General features: G+C 41.7%; 1 protein-coding gene across 1 annotated transcript; it reads right to left on the reverse strand.

Moving 5' to 3' along the window:
- Positions 1-877: 877 nt before the first annotated feature.
- On the reverse strand, positions 878-21,504 carry CBY3 (chibby family member 3; the record flags this gene model as incomplete). The annotated part of the gene is given in 3 exon segments (XM_079143777.1): positions 878-1,810; positions 1,813-1,962; positions 21,370-21,504. Coding segments are annotated over 3 exon segments (849 nt in total). The 3' UTR covers positions 878-1,246.
- Between the last annotated feature and the right edge of the window lie 372 nt (positions 21,505-21,876).

Consider the following 21,876-nt stretch of genomic DNA (forward strand, 5'->3'; position numbering starts at 1 on the left):
TGGTGTTTCTGTTTGTACATGGAGTAACAGCATACCATTTGCATATTGATATATTTACATAGAGTAATGATGTTTGATTCATTCCATTATTTTTTCCTTCCCCCTCACCTCTCCCACCTCTCTTTTCCCTCTATACAGTCCCTCCTTCCTCCATTCTTGTCCCACTCCCACCCCCCATTAAGTGTCATCATCCACTTATCAGTGAGATCATTCCTCTTTTGGATTTTTGAGATTGGCTTACCCCAGCACTTTTTATTTTATCTTGAAATAGGGTCTTGCTAAGTTGCAGAGGCTGAACTTGGACTTGCCATCTTCCTGCCTCAACCTCCCCAGTCACTGGGATTACAGGCCTGTTGCCATTGAGTTCAGTTTTACTTTTTAACATTTATTTATTTATTTATTTTTGGTACTGGGGATTGAACCCAGGGGCACTTTATCACTGAGTACATCCCCAGCCCTTTTTGCTTTTAATTTTGAGACAGGGTCTCACTAAGTTGCTAGAGTCTTGCTAAATTGTTGAGGCTGGCCTCAAACTTGCAATCTTCCTGTCTTGACCTCCCTAGTGGTTGGAATTACAGGTATGCAAAATCATGCTGGGCCAGAAATCTAGATTTTTAAATTCTGAAATGTTGGCATCAAATACATTTTTTTAAAGTGTGGGTTAAACTAACCCCATTATTCTAGGAAGGAGAAAAAGGCCTATAGTGGCGGTACCATTCTCTAAAAGGCCACAGAGGCAGGTGGGAATAGAAAGGGTCAAAGCTTCTTTCAGGGATAAAAGGCACTTACCTAGATTCCTAGGCTCTAACTCTTCTGTACCTCTAGGGTCAAAGGATCATGTGCAAAGTCCCTAATCCTCGGCCCTACCCACCTCATCGCCCTGGGCCGCCACACCGCACTCTGCGTTCTAGAGCGCCCCATTCCTCTGCCTTCTGGGCTTGGTCCACCATTCATTGGATGACCTAGAATGCAATAACCTGCCATTTGCTCCACCCCACCCCGGACTGCTTGCAACAAACCCGGCTCCCTCTCGGGGCTCTGAAGGGCCGCACACAGATTTTTCCTCGTTGTCCTATCTCACACTCCCGAGACGGGTTGCTTAGGTTAACGTCATCAGTCCACAACTAGCACAGGGTGTCAGCCCCTGAGAGCATGCTCCCCAGTCCTAGCCCAGCGGTTCCAAACATCCAGCCCGGGCTAAAGGCAAGGGGCGAGGCGCGCGTGCGCGGCTCGGAGCTTTATTGCGTCACCGGGACTCCGAAGCGCGCGGCTCGATCATGAGCACGCCGCCGGTGGCTTCACGCTTGCGCATCTTCCTCTGCCAGGCGCGCGCCTGACTCTTCTCGGGGTTGAGCTTTTCTAGCAGGTGCATGCGCGCCGTGGTCTCAGTCAGCATGTCCATGAGTAGTTCTTGCTGCAGCTTCAGGTAGTTGTTCTCCTCCAATAGCATCTGGGTTTTGACTCGCTGTACCTGCGGTTTCCAGCCCGAGATGGTCGGCGAGGACTGCCGCGGCCGTGACCGCGCCTGCTGGCCCTCCGCTGTCCACCGGCCGCTGCGGAACACGAAAGCCTCGTTGTTGAGGCGAGTGCGCGGCTCACCGTAGCTGAGGCCCAACTCCGCCTGGCGCGTCCGGTGGTCCAGCAGATAGAAGGTGGACATGGAGGAGATGTGGCGCAGCGGCGGCCGCCGTGGTGAGAAGCGCCGCGAGAAATGGTCGGCCCAGAATTGCCGCAGCAGCTCCCAAAAGCTGCTGGTATGGCTCCTAGCCAGGCACTCGAAGGCAGCCAGAGCGAGGGGTGGGCGGGCCTCTCACCGAACCCCCAGGTGGCCGCAGGGTAGTGGCAACCGGTGCTGCCCCCTTGCCTCCGGAGCCCTGGTGTCCTGAATGATGCAGGCGAGCCAGGGGCACTGTTGGATAGCAAATGTCTGGGTGAGCAACCTGCTTGGTACAGGCTGACCCCCTTGCAAACCGCGAAGCTAATAGACTTGGATTAGCCTAAGGCTTGTTTTGGGGCCTAACCAGTTGTGGGTCACTGAAGAGCCCATCCTTGTACAATTGCACTAGGTCTAGGCTCACAGAAACCACTTCCCCCGAAGACCACTCTTGGGTGTCAGGCCCTGGGTACAGGCATGTACATAAAGGTCTAGAGCCCTGTTCTCTGAGTTGCATCTGGAAGGGGTCATGGGTGGAAGAGGAAGGAATGATAGCAGAGACTGGTAGGCACTTAAACGAGGAACAGAACTTTTCCAGGTAGGATGGGAATGAGTGGATGGAGAACTCTAGAAAAAGTGAAGAGAGGGACAAGGCTTCCTTGTTTCAAATGTGTGGAAGAGGTTGGAGTAGTTCTGGTTCTGGCACCAGAAGAAGAAGCTGAAAAGGTGAACCAGGGCACTTGAGGTGCTATACAGGCAGTCTTAGCAATTTACTTTCTCTAGGTAAGAGGAAACTGCTAAAGGATTACAAAGCCAGGGGTAGATATGGATTCTGCAAAGTACCTGGTGGGATGTTTGACATAACCAACACCATTACTGTCATTGTCATTCAATCCGAACTGGCACCTGCACTATGCCAGACTCTGGTCTGGGCAGGGGATATTAGCACAACTTGTACCTGCCCTTAATGTACTCTTGGTTCAGCGAGAAAGAGATGTCCACATAGATCACAATACAGTATGCTCAGTGATACCCTGGGGCACAGCCTTGGCCTAGACCTATGTTTGTGGTTCAAGGTAATGGCTGATGAACACTAAAAGCGACTTTTGTACAAAGTAGACTACTCCCTCATAGAATCTGAAGTCCAGATAACAAAACAGATAAGTCCCATTCTACCTACCTCTTCTAATAAGTGCTGATTCTATTATGTGAGAAAGGGATATGTGTTTTGTGCTTTTAAAATTCCTCCTCTCCCCATGGAGGGAGAAAAGAGAAGTAATTGAGGCATTAATTCAACACACACTTATTCCTCACATAGAGCTAAGAGGCTGGATGATACCGCCCCTGAATCTGGTTCAGGGAGACCATCTAGGAAAGCCCACATCCAGACCCACCCTTGTTATAATTCTCCAGAGGACCCTTTCCCAATAATCTTTGCTGCATATTGTGTCTCACCTGAAAGATGTGCTGGAGGTGCCAAGCTGCTGTCCCAGGCCTGGTCTCATTTCTGAACCACTTAGCTCCTGTTTACCAGCTATGACTCACAATGCCTCCAGGCTGAGTCATCTCAGAACCAGAGGGGGTACTGACAGGTGAGCTATAAAACTCCCTGCATTGCCTGTACATTCATTTGGTTAATTTATTGAGCACTTACTGTGTTCTAGGCACTCTTTTAGGGAAGTGAATGTATTCCCTTATTTAATCATCATTCTTGGCAGTGGGGTGGGAGGGGGTCATATGCAGAGACTGAGAGGAATTGTTTATAATGGACTGTTGTGGTTTAGATGTGGCTTGTTACCCAAGGATTCATGTGTTGGAAGCTTGGTCTCCTGTGTGGCAATATAAGAGGCAGTGGAAAATTTTTTGGAGGTGGTGCTGGGGATTGAACCCAGGGCATTGTGCATGCTAAGTATGTACTTTACCACTGAGCTACACCCTCCCACCCTGGTGGAACCTTTAAGAGAAGGGGCCAATTGGAGATGCGGTGCACTTGTTTGTTTGGTATTTGCACAATCACAGAGGGCTGGGGACTCGAACCTGGGTCTCCAGCATGAGAGTCAGGCACTCTACGACATGAGCTCTATGGCCAGCACAGAAGGGGCCAATTGGAAGGGGTCATTGGGGATACTGTTCTTCCAAGGGATTAATGCTGGTTTTGGGAATTAGTGAGTTCCTGTGAGAAAGAATTGTTATAAAAAGAGTGAGATTGGTCCTTCCCTGTGCTCTGGCTTCCTGTTTTGCCATGTGATCTCTCCCTCTCACTTATGCCATCATATCACCATGATATGATGCTCCAGAAAGACTTCATTGGAGTCAGCAGATGCTTACACCATACTTTTAGACTTCTAAAACTGTTAGCTAAATTAATTTCCTTTATAAAGCACCTGGTCTTGGGTTGGGACTGTGGCTCAGTGGTAGAGCGTATGCCTAACATGTGTGAGCACTGGGTTTAATCCTCTGCACCACATAAATAAATGAAGTAAAGGCATTGTGCCATCTATAACTAAAATATATATATTTTAAAATAAAGCACCCAATATCAGGTATTCTGTTACAGCAACAGAAAACAGATTAATACAGTGAGTTAAGACAGTCAGCTGACATGGGGTGTCATTCCTTAGAAACAACCTAAGATGAGAATTCTTGTTCAGGCGATTTATGGGGGAAGTGCTGTCAAGAGAAGGGAGTAAAGGAAGCGGTGCAGGGCAAAGAAAAAAGTTAAGAATTGTGGTCTTAAGCCAGGCACAGTAGTGTGTAATCTCATTGACTTGGGAGACTGAGGCAGGAGGATTGCAAAATCAAGTCCAGTCTCAGCAAGCTAATAGGAGGGAGGGAGGGCAGGGGAGAGCAGGGGGGTCACACACTCTGGGGATATAGCTCAGTGATAGAGTATGCCTGCGATTTGATCCTCAGTACCAAAAGAAAAAAGAAAAAAGTGGAGACTAGCTTCAGTCTGATCTCATTTCTCACTGGGAACTTGGAGGACAAATTACAGAGGAGTTAAGCTTCCTGAAGGAAAGGAAGCTGGTCTAGTGTATTTACCCCAACTCCCTCCCCATATTTCAGTCAGTTATTAGCCGGGGCAATCATGAGTTATCACCCTGAAACTTAAAGTACCTATGGGATGGGCATACTACCAGTAATAGAAATCTGGGTGGGGTACCAACAGCACAGAAAAGGGAGGAAAACAATAGACAATAAGAAGGAAAGGAAATTACTAAGTAGACAAGAATTTCTGATTGTGATATATAAGGTGAAGAAAGTAAAACGGAAATGTAGAAATTGACTTTAGGACAGGGTGAGGAGTAGGAACTAATTTAGACATGATACTTAGAGAAGGCACTTAGCATTCATTCTTAGGCCTGAATGATTTGAATGATGAGGAGACCCCCCACCTGTTGAAGATCTGGGGGCTAGAGGCAGTAAGAAGCTGGGCATATTTGAAGGACAGTTGTCATGTTTTGGGACAGTGGAAGTAAATGAAGTCAGCTCTACTTGCCAACCCCACCAGTTGACTGCCATCACCTCTACTTGACTTTGCCAACTTCAAGGACCTCTTCCTGGGCCTCCCAAGTTAATCCATCCTTCCCTAGGAGGGGTCAGGCCCAACTCCAGGGCAGTGCCCCAAAGAGACAGAGCCAGATGGTAGCACCACCTCCTGGGAACATTTTTCATTAACAGTTCTTTTGTTTTTGTTTTGAAATAGGGTCTGGCTTAGTTGCTCAAGCTGGCTTCAAACTCCTGAGCTCAAGTGATCCTTCTGCCTCAGCCTCCTGAGGAGCTGGGATAACAGGCATGTGCTACTGTACCCAGCTCTTTAACAGTTTAATTAAGGTATAATTGACATAATAAACTATATCTATTTATGATATGCAATTTCATATGTTTTGATAATTTGTGTCATCCCCAAAATCAAGATAATGAAGTTTCCCTTACCTCCAAAAATTTTCTGTGCCCCCATCATTATAGTTTGCATTTTCTAGAATTTTATATAAATGGAAAGTATTCAACATGTATTCTTTTTTATGCATGTAGGGTGTGCTGACTTCTTGCAGCATAATTATTTTAAGATTTATCCATGCTCATTTATTAACAATTCATTCTTTTTAAATTGGTGAATAACCTTCCATGTATAGCTATACCATGCGATTTGTTTTTCCATTCACCTGTTGATGGAATTTGAGTTATTTCCAGTTTGGGGGCAATTACAAATAAAGCATGTGTACATGTCTGTATGTCTTTGTGTGGACATAATGCTTTCATGGCTCTTGAATTAATACCTAGAAGAGGAATGGCCGGGTCATATGGCAGGTATATGTTTACCTTTTTGCGAGGCTGCCAGACTTTGTTACAGTTATTGTTGTTGTTGTTTTGTGGTGCTGGAGATTCAATGCAGGGCTTCATATGTGAAGTAAGTGCTCTATCATTGAGCTATGTCCCCAGCTCATTTCTTTCTTTTTTTCTTTTCTTTTCTTTTTTTTTTTTTTTTTTTTTTTTTTTTTTTTTTTTTTTTTTTTGGTGGTGCTGGGGATTGAACCCAGGGCCTTGTGCTTGCAAAGCAAGCACTCTACCAACTGAGCTATATCCCCAGCCCCCCCTCATTTCTTTCTTTTTGAAATGGGGTCCTCTTCATGTTGCCCAAACTTTCTCAAACTCTTGAGCTCAGGTGATAATTCCCACCTCAGCCTCTAGAGTAACTGCACCTACAGGTGTGTGCCACCACATCTGGCTGAAGCTGCTAAACTTTCCAAAATGGTTATACCACATCCCCAAAAAGAGTGAATGGAAGTTTCTGTTCATGTACATCCTGGCCAACATGTGGCATGGTAAACCTTTCTTAATTTTAGCCATTGAAGTAGAGTGTCTAAATTGTCTTTTTAATTTGCATTTTTCTAATGGCTAATGATGAAACATTTCTTTATTTTTATTGTTATTCCTATGTGTGTGTGTGTGTGTGTGTGTGTGTGTGTTGCTGGGGATGGAACCAGGGCCTCTCACATGCTAGACAAGTGTTCTACTCCTGAGCTACATCCCAACTTTGAGGAAGTGGTTGTTTAAGTCTTAAGCCCATTTTAAAAATCAATTGTTTGTCTTATTGAATCATAGTTTTTAAATACTATATAAAAAGTTCTGGGTCAGATATATTTTACGAATATTTAGAGCAAAAGTTTTTGTTTTATTAAATTCCATTTTATCAATTTTTTCTTTTTGTTCATGCTTTTTGTGTCATATTTAAGAACTCTTGGGGACTGGGAATGTGGCTTAGTGGTAGAGCACTTGCCTAGCATGTGTGAGACACTGGGTTCAATTCTTAGCACCACATAAAAAGTGAATAAAGGTATTGTGTCCAACTACAACTTAAAAAACAAAACAACAACAACAAAAATACTCTTTGCCCCAAACCTAAGGTTACTAATATCTTCTCTTTTGTTTTCTTCTAGCTTTACATTTAGGACTGTGCTCCATTTTGAGTTAATCTCTGGGTGCAATTTTTTTATAGAGATTTTTCATATTGACTCAGCACCATTTATAGAAAAGATGAGCCTTTTCTTTACTAGCTGCTATGATGTCTTTGTTTTTCATCATGTGACTGTGTATATGTGGATCTGCTTCTGTGCTTTTTTATTATTTCCCCAAGACAGGGTCTTGCTATGTTGCCCAGGCTGGCTCAAGTAATCCTCCTGCCTCAACCTCCTGAGCAGCTGGGACTACCAGCGTATGTCACCGGGCCAGCCTATGTTCTCTAATTCTTTTCCTTGATCTCTTTCTATTCTATTCTGTTTCTCAATTATTCAACTTATCAATTACAGTAAGTCATATCTGGTAGTGTAAATCTTCCAACAATATTTGACCTTCTAGATCCTTTGTATTTCCATATAAATTTTAGAATTAGAATGTCAGTCTGGGTGCAGTGGCGCACACTGTGATCCCAGTTACTCTGGAGGCTGAAGTAGGAAGATTGCAAGTTCAAGGCCAGCTTGGGCAATTCAGTGAGAACCTGTTTCAAAGTAAAAAAAAATAAAAAGATCTGGGGATGTAGTGCAGTGGTAGAGCACTTGCCTAGCATGTGTGAAGTAATCCCCAGGACTGCCCCTCCTCCCCAAAAAAAGTGAGTTTCCACCAATAAAGCTTCATGCACATTGCTCAAAATTCTATGATCATCAGAATGCTTAGGAGCCCTCAGCAAGTTATCTGATGGACAAGTAATCAAAACCCAGGGATATTTAAAACAAACCAGTGAGTAATATATTCTCTGTTTCCAAATTATCTGTTATTAAAGTTAATATGTATTAGCAATCATGATATTTCAGGCAAGTCATGGGCAACCACTGGGAATAATATATAAGAACTTTTAGTTTCCCTTATTTCCATAGACTTCCAAAAAACTCAAGGAAGTCATTATTTGATTATTTGAACAGGAAAAGTTAATAGAGATGATGGGTAATTCCCATTTCACATGTTAACTTCTTTTACAAACAGACCTGGATTTTGAGGAAATTTAATGAAAACTGCAGAATTTAGATTCACAACTAAAAAACAAAACAAAACAAAACAATTGTTCCCTAGCTGCTTTGAGGGACTCTACCTCAATGTCATTACTGAAAATATTAGATTTGGACCCCATGAGGAAGGGACTGCCAGGACCCAAGATAGACCTGAGTCTAATGACATAAAATTCATTCTCACAGCAGTGGGGAAAGAAGAAGAAATACTAACAATTATTTTTCCAGTTTTCTGCACCACAGGCACTTGTGCCACACTAGCTAGTGTCAGGGTCCCTTCTGCTAACAACCAAGAGCAATACTCAATTAAAAAGGAAGAAAAATCTTGTTTTTTTTCTCACCATAATCTCAATCTGGCTTCAGAGACTTTGATTTTGTTTGTTTGTTTTGGTACAGGGGATTTAACTGAGGGTGTGTAACAACTGAACAATATCCCAGCCCTTTTTATTTTTTATTTTGAGACAGGGTCTCACTAAGTTGTTTAGGGCCTTGCTGAAGCTGGCCTCAAACTTGCAATCCTCTCACCTCAGCCTCCTCAATTTCTGGGATTACAGGAATGCGCCACTACCCCTGGTTTCTAAGGTGGTTTGTGTGTGTGGTGTTGGGAATTGAACCTGGGCTTCATACATGATGGGCAAACTCTCTACTACTGAGCTACATCCCCAACCTTGGCTTCTGACATATTCTGTTAGTGACAGCACTTCTCTTAAACAATAAGGTGTTCTGTGCTAAATATAGTGTTAAAAAATCAATTTTGAATTTGTATAAAACAGTAATTGAATACACAACACAAAAAGTAACAGTTATAAAAAAAAAAAAAAAAAAACACTTGCTTCACTTAGCAAGTTCAGTTTCATTCTCCCTTTTCTTTTTTGCAGTGCTGGAACTTGAACCCAGGACTTAGGAATATGCTAGGCAAGCACTGTTCCACTGGCCAAAGTCCCAGCCCTTCTCTCCCCTTTTTGCAAGATACCTTTTTAGGAAAATTCAACTTAACATTCCCTCTGTAGTTTATCTTTCACTTGAGCTCTTTCTCTTTAGGCTATTCTTTTATTTTCCCTGGAGTTTGATGGTGACAGGAAAGGGGTGGATTACTAAATGCAGAGGTGGCAGTAGTGGTTGGTCTTCTAGGGATGACTATTGCCCCTGCCCCTATGTTGCTCTTCTTGCTGCTCCCAGGTCAGTGTTTGTTTTTATTGTGTGTGTGTGGTGCTGGGAATTGAACCCAGGGCCTCATGCATGTCTGCATGCACTCTGCCACTGTACTACATCCCCAGACAGATCAGTGTTCCTTAAGACGAGTTTCATGGTGTGCATTGAAATCTGCAAGTACTGTGTGTGTGTTGGGGGGAGGTTAATTTCAGAAAAAATCTGAAAAAAATATTTTTTAATTAGCATGTTTGATCTGCTTTGAGTACTTTGGAACTAGGAAATGCCAGTGAACTGGCAGAACGTAGGAGTCTTCATCTTGAGTTTGACTATGGAAGGCAGTGAGAGAGAAAGACAGGCAGGTATGGAACCCCAAGCTCCACAGGTGAATAGAAGATTTCAAAGCCATCTGAAGGCATGGTGGTACACGCCTACAATCCAGCAGCTCAGGAGGCTGAGCAAGGAGGATCCCAAGCTCAAAGCCAGTCTCAACTTAGTGAGGACTTGGGTAACTTAGCAAGATCCTGTCTAAAAAAAAAAAAACCCAAAAACAGAACTCAGAAGGTGCATCGTGCCAGAGCACATACCAGCTGAACTCTAAAATGTCTGCCAAATGTCTGCTGGACATTGAGACCAGGTCACAAGCCACATAACACTTATTTTCAGCAGAAAAATATTTTTTGTTGTCCCATTTAAATATTAATTTGAGGACCGGGGAGATAGCTCAGTCGGTAAGTGCTTGCCTTGCAAGCACAAGGCCCTGGGTTTGATATCCAGCACTGCAAAAAAAAAAAAAAAAAAAAAAAATTTGACTTTTGGCTTTGTTTTGTGTGTAAACTTTTAAATTTATTATGGTTTTATATTTATAGGAGAGCTGTAAATGAATTTTATAGTGGGTTTATGTTTCTACAGATTTAAATAAAATTGTGGGGTTAGGGATGTAGCTCAGGGGCAGAGCCCTAGCCTAGCATGCTTGAGGCCCCCTGCTTTTGATCCCCAGCACCACAAACAAACAAACGAATAAAACAAACAAAAGAGATCATGTGGTAAGTTGATCTTTAGGAATATTAGCTCATGTATGGTTAGCTTATCCTGATTAATTCCTTTTTTTCCCAGGTGCCTGTTATTATTTCAATAAGAGTCTGTGGCATTCTATAGAAAATAGAATTATGTTCTGGGATTTCAACTCTGGTCGATTATCTTGAATGTGAAAGCCTGGCACTTAAAAAACAAAACTTTTTACTTGGAATTAATTTCAAACTTTAACAAAAGTTGTAAATTTAAAAGTTGTATGAGGAACACCTGTAATCCAGGTTACCCTACTGTCATCATTCACCCTACTTGCCTTATTTCTAAGCCACTTATACATCATAGCCCTTTTAGCCCAATGTATTTTAGTGGGTATTCTCCTGTGTGTGTGTGTGTGTGTGTGTGTGTGTGAGAGAGAGAGAGAGAGAGAGAGAGAGAGAGAGAGAGAGAGAGAGAGAAATAAGAGAGACAGATATTGGGGATTGAACCCAGGGCTTCATGTTTGCTGGGTAAGTGCTATATCACTGAACCACCTCTCTGGCCCTTTTTAATTTTTATTTGTATTTTTTCCAGTCCTTTTTTTTTAAAAAGAAATTATTTTCATTTTGAGACAGCTGGGTTAGGTTGCTCAGGCTGTCCTTCATTTTGGGCTTCCCCTGCCTCAACCTTCTTAGTAGTTGGGATTACACGTGCATACTACTGTGCAAACTTCAGTGTGCAATCTCTCACACAACCACAGTATAGTTAGTTGTTGCCTTTGAAAATTGACTAATAATGTCCACTTTAGGACTATGCAAGTTTCCTGTTCCTCATAAAAATTCTCCCCAAGATTTAAGATCCATTGATTTCTTGCCTGATCCATGATTTTTGGTGGCAAAATGTTTTTCCAACTCCAGCTCTCTATTTACCAAGTAACTATCAGCATTCTATTATGAGCAAGAGATCTCCCCTCTTCTATATTTACTGATCTGTTATTATTAGTGTGCACTTACTAATTTATAGTTTTTCAATTTTTTTCATTAATTATTCTGATTTTCAAAGAATGGAGTTCTTCACCAGAATTTCTGCTATACTGTTCTGAGGTACAGCTTGGGCACTGAGATTTTAAAAGCTTCCCAGGTGATGCTAAGGTGCAAGCAAGGCAAACAATCCTTGCAATATAAAACAGAGGCCATGGCAAGTAAATAGGGGGAAAAAAAGGAGAGAAAATGGATGGACAAAAAAAAAATCTTCAACTAAGAGTGTGTGAGAGTGGCAGTGTGGCAAAGTGAGATTGGCAAGATTCTCTCCCCAAAACAACTGTAAAACTAGAGAACAAAATTTTAAAAACCACTCAGGGCTCTGGAAATTGACCAAAAACAAATGAGAAATTGAGAAGTATTTATCCATGAAAGGCTGCTGAATGCCATGGGATGAGAACAGTGACATTTTTTCCTGGAATCATTCATGTTCTTCCAGCTAGGTCAGTAGGGTACACAGCTGAGGGGGCTCACTTGATTTGTAACAAAACACAGTGATATACCCCTACTCACCCACTAGAGTGGCTATAATAAAAAAGAGAAATAGCAAGTGTTTGTGATGATGTGGAGAAACTAAAATTTTCCTAAGAGGGAATATAAAATGGAACGGCCACTTTGGAAAACAATTTGGCAGTTTATTTAAAAAGTTAAGCATAGTAGCCGGTGTGGTGGCATATGCCTGTAATCTCAGTGGCTGGGGAGGCTGAGGCAGGAGGATTGTGAGTTCAAAGTCAGCCTCAGCAATTTAGCAAGGCCCTAAGTAACTCAGCAGGATCCTGTCTAAATTTAAAAAAAAAAAAAAAATATATATATATATATGGCTGGGGATGTGGTCAATGGTTAAGTGCCCCGGGTTCAATCCTCGGTACCGAAAAAAAGTTAAGTAAAAGTAAACTTACTTCCAAATCAGCAGTTCTTTATGTATTACCCAAGAGAATTGGAAACATTCATGCAAATACGTGTGTATAAATATTCATAGCAGTGCTACCTAGTATAACTGAAAACTGGAAAGAATCCAAATGTCCTTCTACTGTTCAATGGATAAACAAAATATGGTACACACAATATAATGGAACATTATTTGGCAATTAAAAGTAATGTGATTGCAATATGATTAGACAACATTTTCAGGAAAACACAAATGAAACATAGAAAGCAATTTAATTGGCCACAGCTTAATCAATTAACCAGTCAATTGGTTACAGCTTAACTAGTTAATAGTTTACTGCTTAGTTAACTGGTTATAGAGCTTTCTGCAACCAGCCTAAGCCCATTTACCATGATGAAACCCTATGGGGTGGTCTACAGGGCCTAGGGGCAAGTACCTAGTCGAAATTCATGTACTTCTACAAATATTACTCAATAAAGAGTTGCACATCATGTATATAGCAGTTTTATGTCATAATATCCCCAAAGTGTTAATAGCCCAGGTGTCCTATTGCTGGGTAAGTAGATAAACTGTGATATATTTGCACAGTTACTAAGCAATTAAGAGGAACAAACTATTGATAAATTTTACAGTGTGGATGAAGATCTAAAACACCATGTTAATTGAAAAAATCCAGACACAAAAACAATACTTTTGTCTCCCCTCATCCATAGACAAGATTTTTCTTGGATGCCTGAAACCTCAGCACTGAACCCTATTTATACATATGATAAAATTTAATTTACAAATTAGGCATGAGAGATTACCAACAATAATAAAATAAAATAATTATAACAATATACTGTAATACAAGTTATTTAAATCTCATGAATTTTTATTTCTGGAATTTTCCACGTACTACTTTTGGAGCAAGGTTGACCAAGGGTAACTGAAATCCCCAGAAAACCCAAAACCTTTGTTAAGGGATGACTATAATATCTGTGAGATTCCATTTATATGAAGCTGTAGAAAAGAAAAGTCTTCTCTCTAGTAACAGAAAGCAGATCAGTTTTTGCCTAAGCCTATTGTAGGGATTGATTGGGATAAAAACTATTTGTGGTTCCTGGTTCCTGGAACAGAGTTCCTAGAAACACTTAGCAATCTTCTGAGTGATAAAGAGTATTTTTTTTTTTTTTTTTTTTTTTTTTTTTTTTTTTGTGGTGCTGGGGATTGAACCCAGGACTTGTGCTTATGAGGCAAGCACTCTACCAACTGAGCTATATCCCCAACCCAAAGAATATCTTCTGTTATGCATAATGAGTCCCTTTCAACCATATTTATGCTAGTGAGGTGGCTATTGATGGTCCCTAGTCAGATTCAAGATGGGGGTTGATAATCAAAGGAACTAATCATGTAAATAGACAGTTGGAACTTTCAATCCTCACCCCTGGGGAAAGGAGAGGTGAGTTTAGTCACTTCTGGCTAATGATTTACTCAACCATACATACAAAATGAAACCGCCATTAAAACCCCCTAACTGATTGAATTTGGAGTGCTGCTGGGTTGGTCAGCAGTTGTGGTGCCAGGAGGATGGCAAGCCACCCCTTAACCCTTGCCCTTGTGCATCTCTTCCATTAGTCTGTTCCTAGGTTATATCCTTTATAAGGAACCAGTAGACTGGTGTGCTGGCACATATTTGTAATCCCAGCGATTTGGGGGGCTGAAGCAGAGATTACAAGTTTGAGGCCAGTGTCAGCAATTTATTGAGACCCTCAGCAACTCAGCAAGACCCCCATCTCAAAATAAAAAAGGTATGGGCTATAGCTCAGTAAAGCACTCCTGGATTCAATCCCTGATATCCACTCTTTCCATATATATATATATATATATATAGTGAACCAGTAAATTTAAGTAAAGTTCTAAGTTGCTGAGTTCTGACAAATGGGATACATGTTGTTTCAGTTTGTACATGGAGTAACAGCATACCATTTGCATATTCATATATTTACATAGAGTAATGATGTTTGATTCATTCCGTTATTTTTTTCCTTCCCCCCCACCCCTCGCACCTCTCTTTTCCTTCTATACAGTCCCTCCTTCCTCCATTCTTGTCCCCCTCCCACCCCCCCATTAAGTGTCGTCATCCGCTTATCAGTGAGATCATTCCTCTTTTGGATTTTTGAGATTGGCTTATCTCACTTAACATGATATTCTCCAATTTCATCCATTTGCCTGAAAATGCCATAATTTTATTATTCTTTATAGCTGAGTAATATTCCATTGTATATATATACCACAGTTTCTTTATCCATTCATCAATTGAAGGGCATCTAGGTTGGTTTCATAGTCTGGCTATTGTGAATTGAGCCGCTATGAACATTGATGTGGCTGTATCTCTGTAGTGTGCTGATTTTAAGTCCTTTGGGTATAGGCCGAGGAATGGGATAGCTGGGTCAAATGGTAGGTCCATTCCAAGTTTTCTAAGGAATCTCCACACTGCTTTCCAGGGCTGCACTAATTTGCAGTCCCACCAGCAATGTATGAGTGTACCTTTTCCCCCACATCCTCTCCAACACCTATTGTTGCTTGTATTCTTGATAAACGCCATTCTAATTGGGGTGAGATGGAATCTTAGTGTAGTTTTGATTTGCATTTCTCTTATTACTAAAGATGTTGAACATTTTTTCATATATCTGTTGATTGCTTGTACATCTTCTTCTGTGAAGTGTCTGTTCATTTCCTCTATGACTCATTCTATTTAACAAATTATGGAAGGTGAGGGGAGTTTGTAAGAACCCCCAGATTTGTAGTCAGCCCAGCTTGTACATCCGGTTTGTAGCTGATATCTGAAGTGAGGGCAGTCTTGTAGACCTGAACCTTTAAGCCTATGACGTCTGATGCCAATTCCGGGTAGTCAGTGTCAGAAGTGAGTGGAATTTACAAAAGTAGTGTCAGTAAAAAGGACACCACTGGTGTCAGAAGAAAACACCATACATAAATTTGATATCGGGGAAAATAAAGAACTTCAGAGGAATCTTTTGAGGTAATGTAAATATTATATATCTGCATAATGATAGTGGTTATGTGGTATATGCTGCATATTTTTCAAAATCATGAAACTGTATAACAAAAAAAATTTTTTTTCTTCCAGTGCTAGTACCACTGAGTTATATACTCCCAGTCTGTTTTTTTGTTTGTTTGTTTGTTTTGTTTTTTTGGTACCGAGCCTTGCTAAGTTGCTGAGGCTGGCTGTGAACTTGTGATCTTTCTGCTTCAGCCTTCTGAGTCACTGGGATTACAGGCATGTGCCAACACACCTGGCCCCAGTCCTTTTTGTTATTTTGAGGCAGGTTCTCACTAAGTTGCTGAGGCTGGTCTTCAACTTGCTGTCCTTTTGCCTCAGTCTCCTGAGTATCTGGGATCACAGGTATGTCCCACTGTGCTCAGCTCAAAATTGCATTTTTAAAACATGGGTGGAGAGGTTAAGTAACCAGTCAGCTTTTCATTGCTGTGACCAAAATACTAGACAAGAACAACTTAGAAGAGGAAAGGTTTGTTTTGGCTCAGGGTTTCAGAGGTTCAGTCGATGGTCGGCTGATTCCATTGCTCTGGGCCAAAATGAGGCAGAATGTCATTGCAAAAGGACCTGGTGGAGGAAAAATATTCGGTTCTTTACAACCAGGAAGGTTAGAGGGCTCTGCTCACCAGTGATAAAATATAAACACCAAAGTTATGCCCCCAGTGATCTACTTCCTCTAGCCACACCCTATCTGCTTACAGCTACCACCCAGTTATCATTCAAGGGTATTAATCCACTCATTAGGTTACAGCTCTCATAATCTAATCATTTCATTTCTGAACATTATTGCATTTTCTCACACATGAGCTTTTGGGGGACATCACATATCCAGATAACACCAGAAGATCCAAATTCAGAATGAGGGGCTAAAGTGCAAACTAGAACAAGAAGCTACATACTCTGTGAGAATCCTCAACTAGAGGACAACATGGATAACCTACCTAATGCATCTAATACATCTATACATTTTGAGAGGAGATTCCATAACTGAAAGAGAGTGTGGGGACATATTAGTCCTCAGTACATAGAAAACCCCAGTTGGTCCAGGACCTGAAGAGGGGCAGTGTGTACAGGTATATGAAGCCATGTAGAATAGTGAGTGAATGTGACTAGTGAAGGAAGGGAGGAGGAGGGAGCAGATATCAGGTGGCCTTGAAAGGAAGGGCAACTTCCATTGCAATTCCCAGCTCAAGGTGCATAAGGCCAGGTGGAACTCCTTTTCCTCTCCTTGGGTACTTTGACATCCCAATAAACTTAAGTTAGTTTCTTTCTTTTCGGTTTTCGTCAGCTTTTATCCTTGCTGTGACCAAAACAGCTGACATGAACAATTTTAAGGAGAAAAATTTTATTTTGGGGCTCATGTCTATGGCTCATAGACAGCTAGCTCATTCCTTGGGGCACAAGGTGAGACAGAACTTCATGGCAGAAGTGTGTAGCAGAGGAAAGCAGCTGGGAACTTGGCACCCAGGAAGTGGAGAGACTAAGCTCAGCTCACCAAATATATACCCCAAAGACAAGCCTCCAGTGACCCACCTCCTTCAGCCATAGTCTACCAGCCTATAGTCACCACTCAGTTATTCCCTAACAGCAGATTGACACACTGATTAGGTTAAGGCTCTCATAACCCAATCATCTTACCTCTAAGCTTTCTTGAATGGTTTCACACGTGGGCTGTCGTAGAACACCCGATATCTAAATCACTTCTTTCTTTTCTTTCCATTGCTTTTCTTTCTTCCTCCAGAGATTAAACCTAGGGGTGGTTAACCACTGAGCCACATCTTTAAAAAAAATTTTTTTTTCAAATTTTGAGATAGGATCTCACTAAATTGCCCAGGCTGCCCTCCAACTTTCAATCCTCCTGTCTCAGCCTCTCAAGTAGCCAGGATTACAAGTGTGCACCACCATGCCCATCTTAAGTTAGTTTCAGTGTATTTCTGCTCCTCAAAATCAAGAAGAGCTCCAATTTAAAAACTCTCAGTCTGGGGGGAAAATGTAGTAAATAAATTCATATCCTAATGTATAAAGATTTCTTACAAACCAATATGAAAAACATAAACCCTGCAATAGAAAACTGGACAAATGACATGAATAGATAATTCACAAGAGGAATATATGTGGTCAATGAACATACACAATGTTTAACTTCACTATAGTGAAAAAACCTTCATTAAACAGTTATGTGCTTTTTTTCCCTCACCATTAATTTGACAATGTCAGATTAGTGTGGATACAGAGAAATGAACGTTGCTGGCCTAACCAGTAAGAAATAACTGATGGAAATGTGGGTGCTGCCTGTATGTGTTTACTTTCTTCTTCAAGCAAAGGAAGGTGGGGATGAACAAGAATAAAGGCAGTTTAGCAGGGTGTGGTGGTGCACACCTGTGATCCCAGCAGCTCTGGAAGCTGAGGCAGGAGGATCATGAGTTCAAAGCCAGCCTCAGCAACTTAGTGAGGCCCTAAGAAACTCAGTGAGACCCTAACTCTAAATAAAATATAAAAAAGGGCTGTGGATGGGGCTGGAGTTGTAGCTCAGTGCCTCACACATGCGCCTAGCATGTGTGAGGCACTAGGTTAGATCCTCAGCACCACATAAAAATAAAATAAATAAAATAAAGGTGTTGTGTTCATCTACAACTGAATTTTTTTTTAAAGGACAAAATGTGTTTTTAAAAAGGGCTGGGAATGTGGCTCAGTGGTTAAGCACCCCTGAATTCAATCCCTGGTACCATCCCCCCCCCCCAAAAAAAAAAGAGCAATTTTGAGGGAGGGGTATGGGAATGAGGACAAGTTAAGATATGAGAAGTAGCTGGATATGAAGGACAAATGGATCAAGAATTTTGTTTAGGGCTAGGGTTGTAGCTCAGTGGTAGAGAACTTGTCTGGCATGTGTGATGTACTGGGTTCAATTGTCAGCACCACAAATAAATAAATTAAAAATAAATAAATACAGGTCTATCAACAACTAAAAAAAAGAATGTTTAGTCATTTTCAATATACTATCTTTAAAAATAACTAAGCACAAAAGCTGAAACTGATTCTTTACTGAAAACATACATACATGTTACATATAGAGTCTCAGTCTCTCCAGCATCAGCCACTGTTAGTTTCTTGTGCATCTTTGCAGTGAGCTTGTTAGTCCAAGTTTATATTTATGACAATATACTTATGTTTTCAACTTGAAAGGAGGCATATTTTTATCCAGAGCTTTTTCACATAATACTGGGTCTTATTGATCACTGCATATTAGAACATACAGGTGCTTACTTCACACTTTCCAATTGTGCAAAACCATTATAAAGATGGCCTATATTTTATCTAGTCAGTTATCTATAACAGTAAGCTAGGTTATACGCAGGATATTGGTACTACAATTTTTTTTTTTATACTGGGGATTGAAACTGGGGTGCTCTACCTTTGAGCTACATCCCCTCTCCTTTTTATTTTTTATTTTGGGACAGGGGTAAGTTGCCCAGGCTGGCCTCTAGTTTTTGATCCTCCTGCCTCAGCTTTTTTTTTTTTTTTTTTTTTTTTTTTTTTTTTTTTTTTAGCAGTGCTGGGGATTGAACTCAGGGCCTTGTGCATGTGAGGCAAGCACTCTACCAACTGAGCTATATCCCCAGCCTCAGCTTCTTGAATCACTAGGATTACAGACATGCACAACCATGCCCAGCATGGGAATGCATTTTTACATATAAGCACAGTATATGTAGTGAACATAGTCTTTCAATCATTGATAGATAGCCAAGATATATTTGTGGATGGAATTGCTGGATCAAGGACATGTGAATTTTAAAATACATATAAATAATTTATTTTGAAAACTATCTTCCAAGTTATACCATAAAGTCAGAATAGAATACATTTGTGACCCAGGAGGCTGAGGCAGGAGGATGGTAAATTTTAGGCCAGCCTCAACAACTTAGTGAGACCCTGTCTCAAAATAAAAGTTCCCCTGTGTTCAATCCTCAGTAATGCCAAAATAAAAAAAAAGTAAAAAGTATTACATGCAATGCAATTTCCCATACCTTCTACATTTAAGAACTATAAAATGGTTATTTCTTGTAGTAAAATACTCTTAATACCTCAAAGTACCTTTGGATTATCAAGAAAAGATCTCATCCTTCAGGGTTCTATTCTATTTTAAAAATATTTTGTTTTAGATGTAGGTGGACACAATACCTTTATTTTATGTGGTGCTGAGGATCGAACTCAGGGCCTCACGCATACTAGGAAAGTGCTCTACCACTGAGCCACAACCCCAACCCCAGGGTTTTGTTCTTAATTTCCTCCTTTGAAAAACATTATACATGATCTGAAAAATCCCCACATCCAGTCGCTGTGTCTAGGCACAGCCCAGGATCAGCCATGCTTGGATTTCCTTTTTGTCGGGGCTGTACATTTTCACCTCCTCATCCAGGATCAAATCCTTAATGTTAACCTCTTTCCCTAGCCTCTTGAGTCCAGCGGACCATTTTCTAGCATCTTGTTTCTGTATGCCCTGCCATTTTCCAGTCCTGCCAATTTTATCAACTACAAGAAGTAGCTTCCTGACTGCTCTCATAACTGCTTTCAGACCTCTCTGGAATGGTATTGATGCTTCCCTAAACATCTAAATCATGATCCGATCTAAAATTCAAGATACATCTCCACAAATTCTCTGGCTAGGCTTTTAAGAAGCCGATCTCCCATCATTCATGTTCATGACATACTTCTCCAGCCAAAAGTCTTACACATGGTATCTCCAAACACAGCAGGCCTATTTTTCTGCCTTCCTATGTGCTTTTCTCTTATCTAGTCTTCCTCCAACTCTCCACCTATAGAAATTCTGCATATCCCAATAGGTCCAGCCAACATGGAAATAGATGTTTCTTTCAGAACCCTACTGAATTCTCTTCAGTACCACCATCTTTAGTGCTTAACACCTTTGCTAGCTCAAGTACCAGTCCCTTAACCTTTTTTTTTTTTTTTTGGGGGGGGGGGGGCGTACCAGGAATTAAACTCAGGGGCACCCGACCACTGAGCCACATACCCAGTCCTGTTTTGTATTTTATTTAGAAACAAGGTCTCACTGAGATGCTTAGTGCCTCGCCATTGCTGAGAATGGCTTTGAACTCATTACTCTCCTGCCTCAGCCTCCGAGCTGCTAGGATTACAGGCGTGCACCACCGAACCCGGCCCATTCCCTTAACTTTTTTTTTTTTTTTCCCAGTGCTGGGAATTGAACCAGGGCCTTTTGCATGTTCTGCAAGGGCTCTCTACCAGCTGGCTAATTCTTTGGCCTTTATTATGATCATTTATTATTATTAGTGATACCGGGGATTGAATCTAGGGGTGCTCTATCACTGTGCTACATCCCTAACCCTTTTCATTTATTTGAAGACAGGGTCTCTTTTTGTTGCCCAGGTTGGCCTAGAACTCCAGGGCGCAAGCCATCCTCCTTGCTTCTGCCTCTGGGGCAGCTATGACTACTACATATGCTGGCCATCTCACCTGGCTTTAGAATTTTATTCTAAATAAATTCTTTTATTTTGAATAACCCACTTCTCCAGTTAAATAAGGAAAACAAAATGTTCTTACACAAATTTAGGCGTTGAGCGTTGGACTTTATTAACCTCAGGCAAACATCAAACCCTAACTCCTTTTTTCCCCTTCCAGGTAGCAGGAGGGAATAAAGCTATCCATATGTATAGTTACCCATCTTAGTATTCACGTCTTTGTGTCTCCAAACAAATAGAGGACAGAGACCAAAACCTACAAAAAAAAAAAAAAACAAAAAACAAAAAAAAAAAAAAACCAAACCTTGAGCTACTTCTATTTTTTGAGGGTCTCAGCATATTGAAAACAGAAAATGTGCTAAGAGCGGGTTTCAAAAACTGCACCATCCTTTCTCAATCCTGTCGTCTTATTACCTCTAGACTCTTACGTTTAATCTTATTTCAGGAGACAAAACGAATGGAAAACTGAATAACCTCTGATTATATTATTCTGGACTGTTTTATATTAGGTAACGAGTAGGCTACAGGCTCCGGGGTACAGAGCGATGACTCTGCAGGAACGGTGGCGCCTACCCACAAAGCGTTGTGTAGTGTACTCCCGGCCGGGTAAGGCAGCCCGCGCCGGGATTCGCCTGCGACCCGTCGGGGCCTGCACTCCCTGCGCAAGCAAATTAGCCCTCGTGACGGCCGATCGGACTTCCCATCCATGCTACCAGCTGCCGTGCACCCCTTCAGGGAAGGGCACTGGATGTGCGTCCTAGCTTCAGGAACTCGAAGTCTGGGCAACTGTGTTGGGTTGAAAAGCCGGGCGACGCGCCCACTAAGGAACCAGGGCAACAGAGTGCGGGAACGCCGGTCGAGACCTCGGCACCTCAGGACGCGCACGATTCCGATTGCCGCCCGCCTTCTTGCCTCCTGCCCAACCAACAACCACTTCCTGCCTCTCTCTCGACCAATCCTCACACTCCACGAAGAATAGCACTAGGGGGCGTATGGAAAGGTAAGTAGAGCGATGATCACAACGACCAACCAAATCTGGGAGTTTGCGAGGAGGGGCGGGACTTGGTGCTAGTCGTAGCT

The sequence above is a fragment of the Sciurus vulgaris genome, assembly GCF_902686455.1.
Source record: "Sciurus vulgaris genome assembly, chromosome: 6".
Classification (NCBI taxonomy): domain Eukaryota; kingdom Metazoa; phylum Chordata; class Mammalia; order Rodentia; family Sciuridae; genus Sciurus; species Sciurus vulgaris.